The 22,611-nt window shown below is 42.0% G+C and overlaps 1 protein-coding gene across 3 annotated transcripts in view; it reads right to left on the reverse strand.

Moving 5' to 3' along the window:
- Positions 1 to 21,831: 21,831 nt before the first annotated feature.
- Positions 21,832 to 22,611, reverse strand: part of ASB11 (ankyrin repeat and SOCS box containing 11) — a gene marked incomplete at its 5' end in the record, with an annotated part of 45,706 nt that continues 44,926 nt past the window's right edge. For all 3 annotated transcript variants that reach the window (XM_082247836.1, XM_082247834.1, XM_082247835.1), the window contains one exon: positions 21,832 to 22,345. In XM_082247836.1, coding sequence (XP_082103962.1) covers positions 22,221 to 22,345 — 125 coding nt within the window. In that variant the 3' untranslated portion in view covers positions 21,832 to 22,220. The remainder of the gene's footprint in view (positions 22,346 to 22,611) is intronic.

Genomic DNA, 22,611 nt, shown 5'->3' on the forward strand with positions numbered 1-22,611 from the left:
GTCGGTTTGCAGCAAATTTTGTTTGTTCGCTACCCGCCAAATTTGCGAACACATGGCGTCGTTCGCGGCGGCCATATTAGTTTACATTGGGGAGAACTTTGACCCATGACACAGCCGTCAGGTGGAACGGGACAGCCAATTGAAACATTCCAGCACATGGACAGTCCCCCTACCCTATAAAAAGACCTGACCTGGCGGCCATTTTACATTCCGCTTTTTGCCAGTGTAGGGAGAGGTCTGCTGTGCTCATCAGGGAGAGTTTGCTAGACACATATAGCACTGTGAAGATCCACAAAAGTTCTTTTCAGGGCTTGTATTTCGGTATAGGCCTTCTACAGTCTCTTTTCAGGTCAGGCTGCAGTCACACAAATCGCTATGTTAATGTCCACAAAAGTCCTTTTCAGGGCTGGTATATCGGTATAGTTCCAGTCTCTCTTCAGTATAGGGACAGGTTATTCAGTCTGTGCTGTAGGGGCAGTTAGAGATCGTCATCTGCAGTGACACAAATCGCTATGTTAATGTCCACAAAAGTCATTTAAAGTGCTCCAATGTCGTTATAGGGTCTATTACAGTCTCTTTAGTATAGGGAGAGGTATCCAGTGGTTGCTGTAGGGGCAGTTAGAGATCGTCAGCAGTGACACAAATCGCTCTGTTAATGTCCACAAAAGTCATTTAAAGGGCTGCAAATGTTTTGGTATTGCTGTGCAGTGCACTAAAAAGGGGGGGGGGGGTAATCCACGGTATAATATACTTTGTAGAAAGCATATTATAGTGGATTAGTAGTATTATTGTGCACTGTGCAGCATTGTGACAGGTGTGGTGGTGAGACTGAGCGTTTCTGCAGCAACACTACACACAGTGACAAAAGCACCTATAATGTATTATAACTGGTGTGATAGACCAATTCCACCCCCCCCCCCAATACCACATATTGAAGTGGGGTGTTATCTGAGTATACTTTTACATGTTTATTTGTGTCATGCAACAATATTGCCTCATTTTCTGAGTGAAGTCTGGTACACAAAGCGCCAAACTCACTGGCCAATTTTTTGAACTGGTGTGATACACCAATGCCCCCCCCCCCAATACCACATATTGAAGTGGGGTGTTATTTAACAGTATATTTTTCTAAGAGTGTATTTTAGTCCTGGAAAAATGTGGCCTCTTGCTGTGTAAACAGTGCTACACACAGTGACAACAGTTACTGGCTAAGTATTTGTAGAACTGGTGTAATAAGCCTGTGGCCCCCCAATACCACATATTGAAGTGGGGTGTTATGTAACAGTATAAATTTCTAAGAGTGTATTTTAGTCCTGCAAAAATTTGGCCTCTTGCTGTGTAAACAGTGCTACACACAGTGACAACAATTACTGGCCAATTATTTGTAGAACTGGTGTAATAAACCTGTGGCCCCCCAATACCACATATTGAAGTGGGGTGTTATCTGAGTAAACTTTTACAAGTGTATTTGTGTCATGCAACAATATCGCCTCGTTTGCTGAGTGAAGTCTGGTACACACAGCGCCAAACTCACTGGCCAATTTTTTGAACTGGTGTGATACACCAATGGCCCCCCAATACCACATATTGAAGTGGGGTGTTAGCTGAGTAAACTTTTACAAGTGTATTTGTGTCATGCAACAATATTGCCTCGTTTGCTGAGTGAAGTCTGGTACACACACAGTGCCAAACTCACTGGCCAATTTTTTTAACTGGTGTGATACACCAATAGCCCCCAATGTCACATATTGAAGTGGGGTGTTATCTGAGTAAACTTTTAAAAGTGTATTTGTGTCATGCAACAATATTGCCTCGTTTGCTGAGTGAAGTCTGGTACACACAGCGCCAAACTCACTGGCCAATTTTTTGAACTGGTGTGATACACCAATGCCCCCCCCCCCAATACCACATATTGAAGTGGGGTGTTATTTAACAGTATATTTTTCTAAGAGTGTATTTTAGTCCTGCAAAAATTTGGCCTCTTGCTGTGTAAACAGTGCTACACACAGTGACAACAGTTACTGGCCAATTATTTGTAGAACTGGTGTAATAAACCTGTGGCCCCCCAATACCACATATTGAAGTGAGGTGTTATTTAACAGTATACTTTTCTAAGATTGTATTTTAGTCCTGCAAAAATTTGGCCTCTTTTGCTGTGTAAACAGTGCTACACACAGTGACAACAGTTACTGGCCAATTATTTGTAGAACTGGGAGGAGAGGCAGGCAGAACTTGCATTGCACAAGAGGTACAAAGCAGACTGCAAATGTATCAGGAGTGAGCCATCAACCATATACAGTCACATCTGGCACTCCCAGGACGCCGGCACATGGCTCCGCAGTGTGGGCTTTTCTTAATGTGTCCGTTGCTGACACCAGTGTTGCCATCTGCGGCCTTTGCAGTCAACGCATAAGTCACGGTAAGCCCAACACTCACCTAGGGACAACTGCCTTAAGAAGGCACCTGAAATCCCATCACCAAGCCCAGTGGGAGCAACACCGTCAGAACCCACAAAGCCACACTCCATGCTCTCATTGTCCAGCCTCTTCTCCTTCTACTGTCTCCTCACAGTTGTCCAACACTCTACCTTCCATGATGCCGTCGTCACGTTTTTCTGGAAAAAGGCAGGCTTCTGTGGCTCAAATGTTGGAGCTTAAAAAAAGGTGTCCGACTACATTGGGTTAACGACCGATGTGGACGCTCTGAGGAGTGATGAACCCCTGGACTACTGGGTGGGCAGGCTTGACCTCTGGCCAGAGCTTGCACAATTTGCAATGGAACTGTTGGCTTGCCCCCGGTCCAGTGTCCTGTCCGAAAGGACGTTCAGCGCAGCAGGGGGAATGTGACCGATAAGCGCACTCGCCTAGCTCATGACAGTGTAGACTACCTCACATTTATAAAAATGAATGAGGCATGGATCTCTGAGGAACTCAACACATGTGACCACCAGTAGACCATGTTTCATTCAATACCTCATCACAGGCCACAAATATCTGCCAGACCGCCATCAACCCACAACAATTCCTGGTCCTTGTCTTCGCTAAATACAGCGGCATAAAAGGCATTTCATGTCCATTGAATGGCTAATTTTTGGGGCCTATACAGGCCGACACTTACTGTTCTGTGTACTGTGAATGCCTACTGTACCTCTAGCCATCATATACTACGTTCTTTGCTGTCGGTTCAACCCATGTGAGCTAATTTTTGCCGCCGATACAGGCCCCCACTTACTTCTGTATACTGTGAACGCCTAATGTACCTCTAGCCATCAAAAACTAAGTTCTTTGCTGTCAGTTCAACCCATGTGAGCTAATTTTTGGAGCCTATGCATGTCGCCACTTACTTGTGTATACTAGGAACCCCTACTGTACCTCTAGCCATCATATACTACGTTCTTTGCTGTCAGTTCAACCCATGTGAGCTAATTTTTGCAGCCTATACAGGCTGACACTTACTTCTGTAAAGTGTGTGAACGCCTACTGTACCTCTAGCCATCATATACTACGTTCTTTGCTGTCAGTTCAACCCATGTGAGCTAATTTTTGCAGCCTATACAGGCCACCACTTACTTCTGTATACTGTGAATGCCTACTGTACCTCTAGCCATCAAAAACAAAGTTCTTTGCTGTCAGTTCAAACTATGTGAGCTAATTTTTGCAGCCTATACAGGCCGACACTTACTGTTCTGTGTACTGTAAATGTCTACTGTACCTCTAGCCATCATATACTATGTTCTTTGCTGTCAGTTCAACCCATGTGAGCTAATTTTTGCCGCCTATACAGGCCGCCTCTTACTTCTGTATACTGTGAACGCCTACTGTACCTCTAGCCATCAAAAACGAAGTTCTCTGCTGTCAGTTCAACCCATGTGAGCTAATTTTGCAGCCAATACAGGTCGCCACTTACTTCTGTATACTGTGAATGCCTACTGTACCTCTAGCCATCAAAAACAAAGTTCTTTGCTGTCAGTTCAAACCATGTGAGCTAATTTTTGCAGCCTATACAGGCCAAAACTTACTGTTCTGTGTACTGTGAATGCCTACTGTACCTCTAGCCATCATATACTACGTTCTTTGCTGTCAGTTCAACCCATGTGAGCTAATTTTTGCCGCCTATACAGGCTGCCACTTACTTCTGTATACTGTGAACACCTACTGTACCTGTAGCCATCAAAAACGAAGTTCTTTGCTGTCAGTTCAACCCATGTGAGCTAATTTTTGGAGCCTATACAGGTCGCCATTTACTTGTGTATACTGTGAACGCCTACTGTACCTCTAGCCATCATATACTACGTTCTTTGCTGTCAGTTCAACCCATGTGAGCTAATTATTGCAGCCTATACAGGCCGCCACTTACTTCTGTATACTGTGAACGCCTAATGTACCTCTAGCCATCAAAAACGAAGTTCTTTGCTGTCAGTTCTACCCATGTGAGCTAATTTTTGCAGCCTATACAGGCCGACACTTACTTCTGTATACTGTGAACGCCTACTGTACCTCTAGCCATCAAAAACAAAGCTCTTTGCTGTCAGTTAAACCCATGTGAGCTAATTTTTGGAGCCTGTACAGGCAGACACTTACTTCTGTATCCTGTGACTGCCTACTTTACCTCTAGCCATCAAAAACGAAGTTCTTTGCTGTCATTTAAACCCATGTGGGCTAATTTTTGGGGCCTTTTATGCCCGACACTTACTTCTGGATCATGTGAATGCCTAATGTACCTTCAGCCACAGAATACTACGTTCTTAGCTGTCAGGTAAATGCATGTGGGCTAATTTTTGGGGCCTAGAATGGCCGACACTTACTTCTTTTGCCTGTGAATGCCTAATTTTTCAGACTGGAAATGAAAAACAATGGGTCTGTAAAGGTTCCGCCAAATTGTGGATGGATGCGGACCCATTTTACAGATGTGTGAATGGACCCTATATGTATTAGACAATGTATTTACCTGCTGCTGTCAGTTCTGGCTGATTTATGAAAAAAATATATGTTTTTTTTGCTGTAAAAAAAAAAATAATAATTTAGGGCAACCTTTTCAATTGCAATACCATGTGCTGGGACTATTTGTGCACAGCTAGTACGTCTTTTGTGGCTGCAAATATGACCTAAAGGTTTTTAACGTTCGCCTCCTATTAAAGTCGATGGGGCCCGCCGCGAACTCGCGGTTCGCGGCCTTTTGAGAAAATTTGCCCTGGCATTCGCGAACCGCCCCTGGCGATATTCGTCCATTCCTAGTCTTCAACATGCAACTTTTTTTTTTAGTCTATCTGGCTATGAAATCTAACCACTGAATGGGGAGAGGACAGCAGGAAGATCTTTGGAATTAATACAAGCTGTGTTTGCCTTATCTTGTGGTGAGATTTGTTTCGGTATTTGTGTTTTCCTGTATTAGTGTTGGGGATCACTTTGGATCAAAGCTTTTTCTACACCTGGAAAAAAATCATATTGGTAATGGAAACTTTTTAGTCATTACACCATTGGATTGTTTTATTTGAACTTATTTAATTGGAAATTAGTTTTGGTTAAAAATATTTTTATGTATTATTTGATGGACTTTATTTGATCACAAATTTAATTGAATGATTTATTGGGCATGAATTTTCACAAAGAAGAATTTATATAATTGAATTAGCGCTGTAATTATTGTTTTTGTTAAATCATTTATCGGGAATGCCATTCCATCAGGGAGGTGTGTAATTGGCCCCAAATTTATTCTGCAATAGGACAACGACCCCAGACATACAGCCAATGTCATTAGGAAATATCTTCAGCGCAAAGAAGAACAAGGAATCCTGGAAATGATGACATGGCCCCCACAGAGCCCTGATCTCAACATCATCATCTGTCTGGGATTACATGAAGAGATAGAAGGATTTGAGGCAGCCTACATCCGCAGAAGATCTCTGATTAGTCGATGCTGTTTTGAAGGCAAAGAGTGGTTACACCAAATATTGATTTGATTTAGATTTCTCGGTTTTCTGTTCATTGACTTTTCATTTAATTAATTGATAATAATAATAAACTATTAACACTTCTATTTCTAAAAGCATTCTTAATTTACAGCATTTTTTTCACACCTGCCTAAAACTTTTGCATAGTAGTGTATGTACAGCTGCATTGCCCTGACAAGGCACATCCAAAATGTAAGCCCTAAAACGAATCTAGAAGTTGCCTTAAAGTTCTTAGTAACACCAACTGGTACCGCCCTCTAGAACCTAAAGAGATAGGGAATTTCGAGCAGGAGTTCCATATTCTTGTGGTTGAAGCGTATACGCAGGGATTAATAGACAAAGACAGACTAGACTTCCTAAATACAAAACATCCTCGTATGCCAACATTCTATACTATTCCCAAAATACACAAAAGCCAAGTAGATCCTCCGGGCCGCCCTATAATATCTAACTAACCTTAATAATCACTAACTGAAAAAGCAAGCCGATACATCGATTCAGCACTTATGCCACACGTCTTGAGACTTCCGTCCTATATTCGTGACACCACGATCTCCTTAAACACCTAGAGGGGATTCAGATCCCTCCAGATGCCCTGCTCGTGGCTGTGGATATTGAGGCCTTGTACTCGAGCATCCCGCATGATCGGGGCATCCGGATGGCTGAATCCTTTCTGTGTGAACTCGGACACACTGAATGGCCACGTATAAAATTCATCATACGTCTCCTTCGTTTTGTATTAACTAGAAATAACTTCACTTACGGGGATCAATACTACCTACAAACCCAGGGGTTGGCTATGGGCACTTGCTGCGCACCCTCTTATGCGAATCTCTATTTAGGATGCTGAGAAAGATACATCTTTTCAAATGACTTGATGGAGCAATGGATGCCACATATTTTATGTTGGCACAGATTCATAGACGACCTGTTCATTGTTTGGTCAGGTCCTCAAGATGAACTTACTATGTTTCTTAATGCATTAAATACAAATGACTTTAATCTAAGTTTACCCATACCATCAGTCGCCAAAGTGTATCTTTCCTTGACCCTAATATAAGTATCCTCCCTAGTGGGGAACTAGAAACCGATTTATACAGAAAACCTAGTGCAGGCAACACTATACTTTGCGCAGCAAGTGCCCATCCCACTCCCTGGGTTAGGAGTATCCCCTATGCTCAGTATTTGCAATTAAGAATAAATTGTTCTTCAGAAATTAACTTTCAAAAACAGGCTGATGGCCTTCGGGCCTGCCTACTTGAACGGGGCTACTCCAGTTCGATCCTTAGGAAAGCCTATAACAGGGCAAAAGCATGTCCAAGATCTGAATTGATCTATGGTACTACCCCAAAAAGGGAAAGTGATACTGTCCAGTTCATTACCAAATATTCAGTACATGAAAGTAAATTACGCAACATCATCTCTAAACATTGGCATATTGACTGACTAATGATTATACACTGGGCAAATATTTAAAAACATATCCTGAACTTGTATTCAGACGGGCTCCCCCTTTAAGGGATAGCCTAACCACCAGTCATTATACCATTAACAGGGAAACCAACACGCATCAAAAAGGAATGTTTAGGTGTGGTTGCTGTACGCGCTGTGCTTGGGTAACAGAGGGTAGAGGGATCCGTTTACCTAACGGGAGTTGGCACCAGTTCAGACATTATGCGGACTGTACGACCAAGGAGTAGTTTATTTAATGACATGCAAATGTCAAGTATTTTATGTAGGAAAAACTATTCGGCAACTTAACCAGAGAATTGGGAACCACCTCTATCACTCTGAGGGAGGAAAAATCCTAACAACTGTCACCCGACATATAGGCCTACATCACAAATACGATAACTCAGCAGTTTCCTTTTTCGTGCTAGAGGTGGTAGCCCCGGATACCTGAGGAGGGGATTGGGATAAGAGGATCATGCAGAGGGAGGTGTATTGGTTTGAATACCTAGAGGCGACCCTCCCCCCTGGTATCAATGAAGTCCTCACCTACAAACCATTTTTGTAGGTGGGACTCCAATGCACACTCCCTCTGCAGTGTACACCATCCTTTGACCCCACCTCCCGTGCTCTGTTTAGTGCAGCACTTTATAGAAATGTGTAAAATATGAAATTACCTGCGCTGCTCCACAAAACAAATAAATATATATATATATAATATATAAAGTGCTCGTGCTTAACTTAGTGTGCACAATAAAAATTGCCAATCAATATACATAAATAATGAACGTGAATAAATAAAATAAATCAATAAATATAAAACTGTTGTCTTAATCTTTCAATTAATCATGTGCTCAAAAAACATTGTGCCGTAACAGTCTTTGTGCAAAAATATAAGTTCAAAGTGCTGCGTGCTCATACAAAAATGCTGGTGCTCTTTGTACACGAGTAGGTGCTCCCCTCTTGGTCCCCTACTCACCAGAAACCAAATAATACAGCGCTTTCAGAATCTCCTTTGAAGATAAATGCCTTGTTGGGCCAACATTTCAACAGCTTTATAGGTGTACTGTAGATCACAACATCCAGGTGATGCTCAAAAAAGAAAGAGATGCTGGCATCGTGAAGTATGTAAACACTTTATTCGATGCACACAATACAGGTTACACTTACAATTTAGCAGAGGTTCAAACGCCTGAAAATCATCCCACGGGTCGCCACTTCAAATGGCTATACTCACTCCCCGTGTCCCCGTTACCGGAAGTAGGATGCAGTCGGGCGTAGTATATATTCGGACGAACAGCTTGACGCGTTTCGCTCCTCACACAGAGCGTTATCAAAAAATATGTTATGGCCACTTATGTTAATTATTTATTTACCCTATTCCATGTTTGTTTTTGTAGGTTTGTTGTTTCTTGTCCGTGTTTAATGTGTGTTGTCCACCACATCAGTGGTATCTGATGGTGGTGGTCTACTGCACATAGTCTGTGTCCTTGTTTGTGTGTTGTGTATTGTTCCATAACATCCTGGACATCACACCTACCGGTGGATAGCCTAGTGACGTTATATACTAGGGAAATATAAATCCGGAATGTACCATACCAGACCCTTTAGTCATGACTGTGAATGTTCACGTAATGATTTCTAATGGTGCATATATTCAAATTGTATGGTATGCAGACATGGGTAAATTGTTGTACACATTCTTAAACATATGTTTATTAATAATAATGTATTCTGGCTTTCTAAAAAAGCAAAGTGATGTTTTTGTAATTCCGAAACTTCCACCGAATCAGTGACCCATTCCCCTGCCATCTGTTGTTCCACGCATCTTTCCTCCCTTGACAGCCAGGTTCGTGTGCCCCGAGAGTCTTTTTGTGCGGGACCAGTGTGCGATCTCTTGATAAGGTAAGATAAGATAAGAGACTGTTCATGGTTTCCCGGCCCCTTTTGGCTTTTTGGACCCTTGCTCACACCGCCGGTCCTGCTTATGCTGGTGGAAAAAGTATGTGAACCCTTGTATTTAATAACTGGTTGAACCTTTGGCAGCAATAACTTCAACCAAACGTTTCCTGTAGTTGCAGATCAGACGTGCACAACGGTCAGGAGTAATTCTTGACTATTTCTCTTTACAGAACTGTTTTAGTTCAGTAATATTCTTATGATGTCTGGTGTGAATCGCTTTCTTGAGGTCATGCCACAGCATCTCAATCGGGTTGAGGTCAGGACTCTGACTGGGCCACTTCAGAAGACGTATTTTCTTCTGTTTAAGCCATTCTGTTGTTGATTTACTTCTATGCTTTTGGTCATTGTCCTGTTGCAATACCCATCTTTTGTTGAGCTTCAGCTGGTAGACAGATGGCCTTAAGTTCTCCTACAAAATGTCTTAATAAACTTGGGAATTCATTTTTCCTTTGATGATAGCAATCCGTCCAGGCCCTGACGCAGCAAAGCAGCCCCAAACCATGATGCCCCCACCACCATAGTTCACAGTTGGGATGATGTTTTGATGTTGGTGTGCTGTGCCTCTTTTTCACCACACATAGTGTTGTGTGTGTCTTCCAAACAACTTAAACATTGGTTTCATTTGTCCACAGAATATTTTGCCAGTACTGCTGTGGAACATCCAGGTGCTCTTGTGCAAACTGTAAACCAACAGGCCAGGTTTGCAAGATAACTAAATTACATCACAGGTGATCTCATTTGCTTCTCAGTGATTGCAGTATTCTAGTCTGCATCCCCCAAGATAATACTTAAAATCTGGCCTGTTAGTGGGTCCCGAGGACCGGATTTGAGAACCACTGGTCTAGGGGTTCACATACTTTTTCCACCTGCACTGTGAATGTTTACATGGTGTGTTCAACAAAAACATGGCAATATTTCATTCTTTGTGTGTTATTAGTTTAAGCAGACTGTGATTGTCTATTGTTGTGACTTAGATGATGATCAGATCACATTTTATGACCAATTCGTGCAAAAATCCATATCATTCCAAAGGGTTCACATATTTTTCTTGCAGCTGTAGAACGTTCATTGTATGATGTCAAAAACCTATCCCATACTGGTAAATAGGCCCTTAAAGCAGAGGTGATCTGGACAAGTTGATTGGGAGATTTACAACCAACACAATGCAAACATGTAGAAAACACCCTACTGATGGGTATGATTTGGTCGCAAAAGCCAGCAAACACAACAAGACAAGTGACGTTTGGTTTAGAAAGGATAAAGGAGACCAGGAAAAGTATGCGCTGTACTTTTGCTGAAACTAAATTCCATGGGACCAAAGGCAGCAGGTTAATCTAACAAATATGCCAAAAATAAAAAACACAACCAACTAGAGCCCTGGGCGGGACTGTTTTATTAAACCCGCACCTGCTGAATGTATGACCAGGACCGGCCGCACCCGCAATGTTTGTGTTCCACTCCCGCCCGCACCCGCAATGTTTATGTCCACTCCTGCGGTTTTGCCCTATACTCGGCATATAAGACTACCCCCTCTTCTGAGGCAACACCATTTCATAACATCAGTAGAGCCATCACGTCCTTATTAAATATTTTAGCCTGCTGGATGTGCCCTAATATGTACTGTACCTTCTGCTACATACAGAACTTCTCTATTATTAATAGTTTAGCCCGCTGGATGTGTATACAGTAAGCTTTGGCTACTTACAGAACGTCCCTGTGCTGTAATACTCTATGTACCACGCTGAGCCAATCACGGCAAGCTGTGTATTCTATTATTGCATACAAAGCCTGCTCGGATTGGCAAAGGTTGTATAAGCCCGCCTCTCTGACTCAGCCAATCCGAGCAGGCTTTGTATGCATTAATAGAATAGAATACTTGCCGTGATTGGCTCAGCTAGGTACATAGAGTATTACAGCACAGGGACGTTCTGTAAGTTGCCAAAGGTACTGTATACACATCCAGCAGGCTAACATTTTTAATAGGGATGTTCTGTAACTAGCTGAAGCTACAGTACCTGGCGTATAAGACGACCCCCAAGTTTTTGGGGTATCTTTTTTATTATAAAAAAAGTTGTCTTATACGCCAGAAAATACGTTACACCAAATTGCACCGTTCCCCGCGGGTACCCGCAAAAATTTTTAACCGCCCACTCCCGCCCGCAGCAGAGTAAAACCGCCTGGTCCCACAAGATTTGCATTGGGTCCCGCGGGAGCCCAAACCCAATGCAGCCCTCTACAACCAACTCACCGAATATATTAACATTAGGCCACGGCCTGGTTTATTGGTTTAAATCATTTTAACAATATAAAACATTATTCACACCATAACTTTATTAACCAAAATACTCATTCATTAAAGTGGTTGTAAACCCACTTTGATGACTTGTACCTATAGGTAAGCCTTAATATATGCGCTTTAAATATCTCCTAAACGGCAGCAGAGGGTTTTTTTTTTCTTTGCATTCTCACTGACAACTCTGAAGAGGGCATTTAGGTGGTTTCCTTCCTGCTTGATAACTTTGAAGAGATATATATATAAAAAGTTATTGTGGGATTATTTCCTTGTGAGTAATACTTTGAACGCTAATGAATCTTACCTGTTGTTAGAGTTAAATCTTGAGAGCTCCGGTGTTGGTGTAATGAAAATACCGGGCTTTTGTAGTCTTCTGAAAGCGAAGTATAGCTGGAATGTATACTTTTATGCTCATGGTTTTTGCAACCTGCTGATTTGTCTTAGGTTTTTTCTCTATAGGAACACCTTTTTGCCAGTTAATCCTGTTTTATTTAGCAAAATGTATTGTAATTAAACATACACAGGTTAAAGATTTTTCAGTCTGTGTGTTGACATATTTTGAGGTCATTTTTGGCCTGATTGAGTCCTAATTCTTTGACTATGAAACTGGTTTGTGAATGTCACATTACCACCATCAAATGGAACATTAGTTGGGCTGGTCCCCAAGACGGTGTTCCTAGTGGGATAAGGGGAACCGACAGTGGTGCCTGTGTGGTCAGATCAGCATTGTATGTCCAACAATCCACAAATATGGATTTAGCCCAACCCTAGCTGCTGGCCCAATGCAATGTCATTTAGGGGTATTTTAACAGGAAAATATGAGCACTTCCACTACTGGAAGTGCCTTTGTTATCTCTTAGCACTGGCATTTGTTCTGACATCAGTTTAAGATGTTTCAGTGATCATTCAGAATTCATTGACAGGTGCACATGGCCTCCTTCTGACCTACACTTTTGCATTCCAGTAGTACTCTGATATATTATTGCATGCACTAATTGCACACAATGGTCAGATCTGCCATATGTGTAAGTAAAAGTAACGTTGGCAGGCTGGAAAATGTGTTCATTCCTTTACAAGGCTCAGAAATAAGATCTTCCTGATAATCAGTGCTCTGATTACATGTCCTAGTCTCCCCTTTGAGGAGGAGCTGCTGATCACCTCTCCTCACCACACACTCTGACAGTGTGAGGTGAGGAGAGCCGATAAACAGTACTTCCTCATTTACATGTGACCGGCTGATCACATGTTTAAAGAGCCAAGTCATTGGCTCTTTACCAAGATCAGGGTCGCGCCGTGTCCTAGCAACACAGTGCGGCCATGATCACCGCAATGCGTGCCCCCGCGGGCGCACGAGAGAGGCCGTTCTGGGGCGCTGTCATGGGACGTCGTTCCAGAACGAGAGCCGCACCGCTCCGCTGTCATTTGACGGTGGGCGGGCGGTAAGTAGTTAAACATTTTCATTTACAGATGATTTGCAGAAAACAAATATGCATTCACAAGATTTAGTTCAAAGATGATTTTGTGCTTAGGATGTGTGCTTATTATTATTATTATTATTAGTGCGTTTGATTTTTTCAATGAAAACACATTTTTTTAAGGGAATGGGAACTTTTCTATCCCTGCCATTGTACCAACCATATTGTTCTTACTCCATACCTCATGTTTACCAGAGTACCTTATATTCTACTGATTTTGGGAGTGATACACTACTTACTTGATTCTTTGCCTTAAGCCTTTGGTTGTATTGTCTTTATATTTTTCCTTAATACAAATTAAAAAAAAAAATTAAAAAAAGATTTTAAAGCGAAAAATACTCACAAACAATATATACTGCTCAAAAAAATTAAAGGAACACTTTTTTAACAGAGTATAGCATCAAGTCAATTACACTCCTGGGATATTGATCTGGTCAGTTAAGTAGCAAAAGGGGTTGGTAATTAGTGTCAGCTGCTTTGGTGTTAATGAAATTAACAACAGGTAACAATGAGATGACCTCCAAAACAGGAATAGTTTTACAGGTGAAGGCTACTGACATTTGTTTCCCTACTCATCTTTTCTGACTTTTTTTTACTAGTTTAGCATTTGGCTAGGGTCAGTGTCAGTACTGGTAGCATGAGGCGATACCTGGACCCTATAGAAGTTGCACAGGCAGTCCAATTCCTCCAGTATGGCACATCAATACGTGCCATTGCCAGAAGATTTGCTGTGTCTCCCAGCAGAGTCTCAAGAGCATGGAGGAGATTGCAGGAGACAGGCAGTTACTTTTGGAGAGCTGGACAGGGCCTTGGAAGGTCCTTAACCCATCAGCAGGACCGGTATCTGCTCCTTTGTGCAAGGAGGTACAGGATGAGCACTGCCAGAGCCAGGGCCGCTGATAGGGCAGTACAACCAGCCCTGTTGTACCGGGCCCGGGCTCCATCAGCTCTACAAGGGGCCCGGGCAGCATCACAGTAAATTTCTGCATGTTCAAAAAAAATAGTTTTTTCTAAACCTTTTCCTAATTTGTAATTTCTTGGGGGTGTAATTACATTTTCTTGGGCCCTATAATGACAGCAGAAGGGCCCAGGAAGTGAGTGCAGTGGCGGGACTTTTTTTCCATTTTCGGGTCGCATGTATACATAGGATTTAGTTCCATGGTGATTTGCTGCAATATAGTCCTGGCTGCTGCTGTCCACTGCCTTGCCTGGCGGAGGGATACAATAATTCTCTGCTCAGCCCCGCCTCCCCTTACTCAAGTGCAGAGTGTGATCATGTACGGAGGCAGATTGCTCAGCAGCTGACAGGGAACAGCAGGAGGACAGCGTGGCTGGATTGGACACAGTGAGTGAAGAACAGAGGACAGAGACCTCACTGTGTCCTATGATCTCAGCATGAAAATCACACAGGCTACAGGTGCCCTGTCACAGTGTCACATGAATGCTGGGGATGCTGACTTTAAGCTATGGCTGTAGTGAGTGTTACTGCATAACAAAGTCAGCATCCCCAGCATCCATATGACACTGTGACAGGGCACCTGCAGCCTGTGTGATTTTCATGCTGCTGATTATAGGACACAGTGAGATGGTACTTTAAACTTGTGTTTGGGGGACAGTAAACATGCACAGTCAAACCACTCCCCTTTAACCTCTTCCCGCCCATTGATGTATCAGTGTTCTGTCAGAATAGCGCTACCTATCAGATTCTGCTAGCAGAAGTGGCATTCGGAAAGAACAACTTACTGCGCATGCACCATGTGTTCCAACATGGCGACTATGCGTTCCAATAGGTTTCCTAATGTGACAGAACACCAAGCAGCAGCGGACATCTTCTTACACCCACGCAAGTCTGGAGTTTTACATTTATTTTAGCAGTAAACTCACCTTATATACTGAAATAGACTATTTCACCGCAGCCGAGTGGAACAGTCTATTACACTATAGAATCAGTTTGTCGCTGAGCAGTGCGGGGTGTACCAAGGTGGCCGTCACCACATTGGCCGCAGGTTTCTCGCTATATTTACTAGAATACAATAATAATACAAATGTAATACTGTGATTTATTCTATAAGGTCAGTTTACTGATAAAATAAATGTAAAATTGAAGACTTGCGTGGGTGTAAGAAGATGTCCGCCGCTGCTTCGTGTCATTAGGAAAGCTATTGGTATGCATAGCGGCCATGTTGGAATGCATGCCACATGCGCAGTAAGTTGTTCTCGTCTGTATATTACTTCCGGTAGCAGAATCTGATAGGTAGCGCTATTCTGACAGAACACTGGCACGTCCCTGCATTGGAAGGGTGATATCTTGGTCATCCCTGCATCATAATAGCCCCAGCAACTTTGCACAAAGTAACATAAATAAAATAAAATGTAAAACCTTTTTAAAGCCCCCATTCCCCCTTGTTCATGAGTAATTGCAAACATGCATGTTGGTCCCGCACATATATACGTAAACGGTGACAAACCTGCATTTTGTTTTGAGGCGGGGCCAGGGATGGGGTTGAAGGGGGCCCCATCAGGTAGGCTGTACGGGGCCCCATCATTCCTAACAGCAGCCCTGGCCAGAGCCCTACAAAGTCACCTCCATCAGGTCATTTTTGTGAATGTTCTGACCAAACAATCAGAAACAGGCTTCATGAGGGTGGCCTAAGGGTCCGACATCCACTAGGGGGCCCTGTGCTCACTGCTCGGCACCGTGGAGCTAGATTGGCATTTGCCATTAAACACCAGAATTGGCAGGTCCACCACTGGTGCCCTGTGCTTTTCATAGATGGGAGCATGTTCATCCTGAGCACATTGTGACAGACAGGAAAGGATCTGAAGAAGCCATGTAGAACATTATACTGCCTCCAATACATTCATCATAACCAGTTTGGTGATGGGTCAGTGATGGTCTGGGAAGGCAAATCCATGGAGGCACACACAGACCTCTACAGGTTAGACAATGGCACCCTGACTAACATTAGGTCTCGGCATGAAATCCTTGGACATATTGTCATACCCTACGCTGGTGCTGTGGGTCCTGGATTCCTCCTGGTGCACGCCAATGCTGGGTCTCATGTGGCGAGAGTATGCAGCCAGTTCCTGAAGGATGAAGGAATTGATACCATTGAATGGCTCCCCCGCTCGCCTGACCTAAATGGAACACCTCTGGGATATTATGTTTCTGTCCATCTGACACCACCAGGTTGCACCTCAGTCTGCTCAGGAATGCCCTGGTGCAGATCTGGGAGGAAATACCCCGGGACACCATCCGTCGTCTCATTAGGAGCATGCCCCGACGTTGTCAGGCATGCATACAAACATGTGGGGGGCCATACAAAGTACCATTTTGAGCTGCCGCAATGAACTTTCAAAAAAAAGGACTAGTCTGCTGCATCATTTTTTTCCTTAGATTTTTGGGGTGTCTTTGAATTCAGCCCTCCGTAGGTTGATCATTTTCATTTCCATCAAACGATGTGGTAACCTTTCGTTCCGAACAGATTACTCAGTCCATATCAGTATAGATATCCAGCACAATATTTTCCTCATCCAGAACTAGTCTTTTTAAAGTGTTCCTTTAATTTTTTTAAGCAGTGTATTCAAATTCTAAAGGTGTTTATAATTGTACAATAAAACATTCTCAGAATAGTACTAAAAGCGATTCAATGACATTACAAAAACAAACCGGTTTGCATTTTTCAACATGATCTGTGAACAGGTTTGCCTCTAACTTTTAAAGACCTATGGTTTGGCTTGTTTGGATCTACTCACTATAATTTCCTACATATTGTTTCTCTGCCTCTAGAGGGTGATACATTCTTAGCAGCCTGCCAACAATGGATTTCAGACTATCCCAAAATGGCCACCACAATTCACCTCTAAGGCAAAGCTATAGAAAAGGAAAAATAGAAAAATATATATATATAATATATATATATATATATTTATATAATATAATATAATAATAAAATAATATATATAGAAAAATAGAAAAGGAAGACATGTGACATCAGAGAAAGGAATGTTCTACAGTACAATCTGGGAAGAAGATCAGTCAGAGAACTTTCTGGAAGTACTACATAAAGACATCCTGAAAAAAGTTTCTAGTTATTGGATATCAGTGTGTATGCTGAAAGGGGTACTGTGCTGTCAGCAATAAAGAGAAGAAAGAAGGGGAGGAGAAGAAAGAAATGGAAATATTTATTCCCTTTCCCCCATATAGCATCAATAAATAGGCCTTTAAATGGTAACTCCCAAATGGTATATAAAACCAATACAAATATATTGATTAAAAAGTACAAAGATATATTTTTAATGAACATACAAAGACATATACATGATTTAATCCAAAGCAGGGTCACAAAGGTAAGAGGATCCCTCTAGCATTAATACATATGACATCAAAATGAAATAGTTCAGCCGATAAAAAGTAAGCCAACATGTTTCGTTGTAGGGATATTCTGCTTCTTCAGGGCTTTATTGCCACATATGTTTCACCGATGTCTGAATGTATACATATAAAGAAAAAGAGAAATATAAACGATACACAAAGAAAATACACCTATATATGAACAAACATGGAGAAAATACAATGTGCCTATGAATCCAAAGAAAAAATAAATAAAAAATAGGCAGGTACCTACCATAAACATGGGGGAAAGAAGAACAAACATTGTTGGATGTGTCCCAGCTAAGGGGAGACCATAAAAATGTGCATCCGGTGCCTTAGATTTCCAAAAGGTGCTGCCTTACCAGGAGAATATAAAACAAACTCCCGGCTATAAGGCAGATGGTCTGCTAACTCAAGCTGTTGGTATACAAGAAATAGGTGAAAAATAGAGAATAGGAAGGAAAGGGGAGAAGAACAGGGGGGGAGAGAAAGTTAGAGCACAGACATAAAAAAAATGGAAAAAAAGGACAGGGGAAAGAACAATGCCATGTTAAAACACAATTTTCAAAACTATTAATAAAGCCAGTCCACCTAGCAAGGGTATATAGCAGACAAAACCTTACCAACACCAGGAATAAGATATCATATCCGCCTTAGCATGAGTGAATGGACAGCCAGGTCCGAGCATAAGGAAAACCGAATAGCATGATGCCTGGGTCTCCCAAGACCCCACCAAGAACACCACACATCAAGCAGTTGCCCACAAGGGGGACCCCCTATATATACAACCATAGAGGGAGAAGAACAGGGGGTGGGCCCTAGGTGGGATTGGTGGGGACTCTCTCAATTGGTCTTAAATTAGTAACACCTGATCTTGCCTACAATATTCAATCACCAGGAGATACACTGCTGCAGCACATCCAAACCCACACCTGGCTGCATAGAGGAGCGATGGCCACCTCCACATAAGTGGCGCCACACGGCCGAAGCACACCAGCATCCTGAAGCGACGTCAGCCTCTGAGGCCCGGGCGGAAGCAACGCAAACTCGCCTCCCATACCCCGGGCGGAAATTACATCTACCATGGGCGGAATAGGGACATCCATCACTCTTCAATGAAAGCATCTGGGCTAGCATCCTGGCCCCGTTCCAGTGTCATGAACAGCAAACAGACCAGTCCAAACAGTATGCCCAACAAGATGCCCAGACCAACAACATCCAGCCGAGGGCCACAAACGCAAGTACAGCACCCTGCACCAGGACAGGGCCACAGCACCAAAAGCACAAACATGCACTGCACCAAAAAAAAAAAAAAATGTAATAAATAGCCAACAAAATTAACAAAAAACTCTAAACAAAAATAGGCAAACAGACAGAACCAGGTCACAAGCAGCCCACTGCCACCACACGACGGGCCCTATTAACCACAATTAATAATTAGGAATAGAATAGTCAACCCTGCCAGACCAAACAGGGGAAGACAGATTTGCCACCCTATTAAATGACAAAAAAAAAAAAAATAAGGGTATATCAAATACTGAAAAAGTCCATATATTCGCTAAATAGGGAGACCAAAAGAGACCTAGCTGTGGCACATCCAAAGATGCTTGGAACAGGACTGTGCTGTCTCCCCCCACGAAGAGGGGGCATATTTTTTTATGGCACTTCTAAAGCCTGTCACTTTACTGTTGAAAAATAGTGAGCCCAGTTACTAGGTCATATGTATAAATTGTATCATTCATTTTACAAGCACTGGCTAGGTAAGGTACCACAGAGAATCCTTTCAGATCTACGAACTGAAAAACACTAGAAATAACAAGTAGGATCTCAATAGGGCCTATACACAATGATATGATATAAAATTATGTCTGATGTCTTTGAGAGCGATCATCTTCAAAAGTGGCAATAAATGAAAAATGATGACATTCATACCGGCTACCCAACTCTTTTCATGGGCTTTTTAAAGACAATAGCAAAGGGGTTCTTGCATCCAATTAAAACTTTTTGAAATTGTACCTGTTGAATGGTTGACAGAGCAAGGTGATCATTCCCTTTTCATACCACTTTTCATTTCGCTAACCAACAGTGAATAATGAAACACAGAAACCATTGATAACTTTGATGCTGCAACTCTCTCTCTGCTGTTAAAACCTCTCTCCATCCAAAACTTTTTTCCTTGTTTTGAAAAACAGCTGAGACATCATTGGGTTATTGCAGTCTTTGACATGGTTGCAGAGGTTTCGTCTCACTTTCGGTTAGAGGCACTTTGACACATGCTGTGGCTGATACAGGAGGTAAGTAGGAATTTCTCCATTGATGATACAGATGGCAGTATGGGTCCGATAAGGGTCTTGGTCTTCATCACGCTAAACTGTGGATGAAGGGGGGAAAAAAAATATCGTAGGAGGACTGTATGCCTCCTTTATCTTGGGAGTGGAGATGGTGCAGCACTCCTTTTGGGAGATACACGAAAATATAATAATTGGATTGTTACATGCACACAATTCTACCCATGGTCACTAGTACATTTTTAATAAACAACAATCTACTTTGGAAATCCATCAATTTGCTATAAATAATTTATAGTGGAAATCTACTGATATTTTTTTTAATTCTGGGTTATAAATATTGGCCCTTGGAGTATTACATATTAGACAGGGTTGTATTAGGTACTCGAGTGGCCGAGTGCATAAACAGAATTATTTACTACCCACTATTTTCCTCCTGAGGAAGCAGATTTAAAATCTAGGAAACTTGTTGAGAGGTGGTCTCATTCATATGCATATTTCAGCTTGAAAACATGAAGACAATTGAATCCTGAAATCAATAAGGAGATCAAATGTCAAACTGAGCAATAGATCTTGAGATGGTGAGAAGATAATGTGTTTATTAATAATTTTGAATAAGCCAAAGAGGATATTTTTTCAATGGCACTGAATTGCATACAGTACTACTGTAATAGCTTGCTTACACACACTTCACCCTCTGAAGAGCTATCTTTAGCAGATCGATTTTCTGGGGGTGTTTATTAAGCAGTGAGGAGGCCATGCAGCTATGCAAAGCCTCATGGTCATGGCCTGTGTACACCCCAGCTTACTGCCTTTGCAACTTAAGGGGTAACTCCACTTTGTGAGGGGAAAAAAAAAAAAAATAAAAAAATAATAATAATATAGCGTATACAATTGTGACACAAGTCATATTGTAATTGAATGATATTAAAAATGACCTTTCCTTTTCAATCTGCAGCTCTGTACATTTCTGTAAACTGCAATGCAATATGGCTACCTGGAGGCATTCTGTGCACCCAGAAATGTAATTTCCTGCTTGTATGATTGTCTCACTGATTTTCCTGGAAGTCTGCACATCAGATTTTGGGCCTCCCCCTACTCCCAAAAAGAAAACATGTCAAATGGGATGCAAACCCTGACACTTTCCCCATTAGAGCCCTGCAGGTATAGCAGCTGATTGATAATTATGAAATCAGTCCCATACAAATGCATTTAGTACATGGACAAACAAACAGCTATGTCTTCAGAATAACAAAAGGTAGGAATCCGCAACATTTGTTAAAATGCTTGCAATATACATAGATCACCCAAAGGGGAATGTTTTTTATGTTTTCAGCAAAAGTGAAGTTACTTCTTCTTTTCCCTTTAATATCTTCATGTTACTCCGCGGCCATGGTGTCCCTGGATTTGTTTCTTTAGATGGCGATGGAGAGGGCAGTTGGCGTTATCCCCCCCCCCCCTTCTTTTGTTTTCTCTACTCCTCCACCTTTTCTGTTCTCTAGAACCCCCTTCCTAAATCTACCTTTTCTTTCTATAACTCAGTAGGATTTTGATTACGGGCTTCAAACCTTCAAACCTATAGGTCTGCTTTAGTACTGGATACTTAAAGTGTCTGTAACCTAAAAAAAAAAAAAAAAAAAAAAAAGGATCCTGTTCCCTTAAATCATGTTATACAGCACAGTGCTTGTGTAATTTGGCTTCCTGTATCATCCCTGAAATACCTGGCTGATCCTGCCTGGTTCTGCCCCCCCCCCCCTATAAACTGACCACGGTCTATCACGGCTGCTGAGCCCTGACACCGTGGTCAGTTTACGTGCCTCCGTCATCCACAGTTCTGCTCTGTCCTCCACTGCAACCCCCCTCCCGCTCCCTGCCTGTCACCTCCGACTGCTGCTATTATTTAATTTCTAAAATCCCCTAAATTACATTAACTGATGTGCTCAGTGTATGTGGTTTTGTAAAAACAAGCCGTTCTATACTGTATTTCTGAGCGCCGCTCGGGCCTTTGCATAACCAAAAATACCTATTTAAATGGGGTCCATTTAAATAGGTATTTTTCATGTACAATAGCCTGCCGCCTCCCAGGGCTTTGTTTAGAATATTGTGCTTTGTTTTGAATAATGTTTCTGCACACCACTAGAGGGCACTGTGGACAGACACAGATTTGAATGAGTAGCCTGGAATTGAATGAAACACAGCTCTAGCAGGCTGCGGGCCATGCTGTTAGAAACAGTATATGAAATATAATGTGCAGTTATGCTTTTAGGTAAAATGGAATATCATTTACAATAGTGTTTTACTTGATGTGATCATAATATTAAGTCGGCTCTAAATTAGTGAACTCATTTTCAAAATTAATAAAATCATTATCAGCTGTGGCTCCTGAAATCATGGTATTAGAAAAATGGGGTAATGCCAGTTTGAAGTTCTATCGATATAGTAGAAATTGTATTAGTCTGTTAGGTAACTGAAGTCTGGGCACCACTTGTAGACAGGAAGAACCCAACAATTTTCGAATGCTGAGCCGACACAGCTGAGCCAAGGAAGCTGGACCTGGAAATGAACATCAACAATAATATTATTTTAGAAGGTAGCAAATAGTTTTCCTTATCATGATTCCTACTTTATGCTACAAAAAAGGTGTCTTTATTGATTTCTGCTTTAATGTTGCCCCCCCCCCCCCCTTCCTATTTCATGGACAACGTCACACTCCAAAACATGGTGTGACACTAAAACAAGAAATGAGCTGAAATCTCCCCAGCAACAATTTCTATTGCTGGGTTCCCATTGGAAATATTGGGCTCCATTTACAAAAGAAG

The sequence above is a fragment of the Pelophylax lessonae genome (genome assembly GCF_965119305.1).
Source record: "Pelophylax lessonae genome assembly, chromosome: 2".
Lineage (NCBI taxonomy): Eukaryota > Metazoa > Chordata > Amphibia > Anura > Ranidae > Pelophylax > Pelophylax lessonae.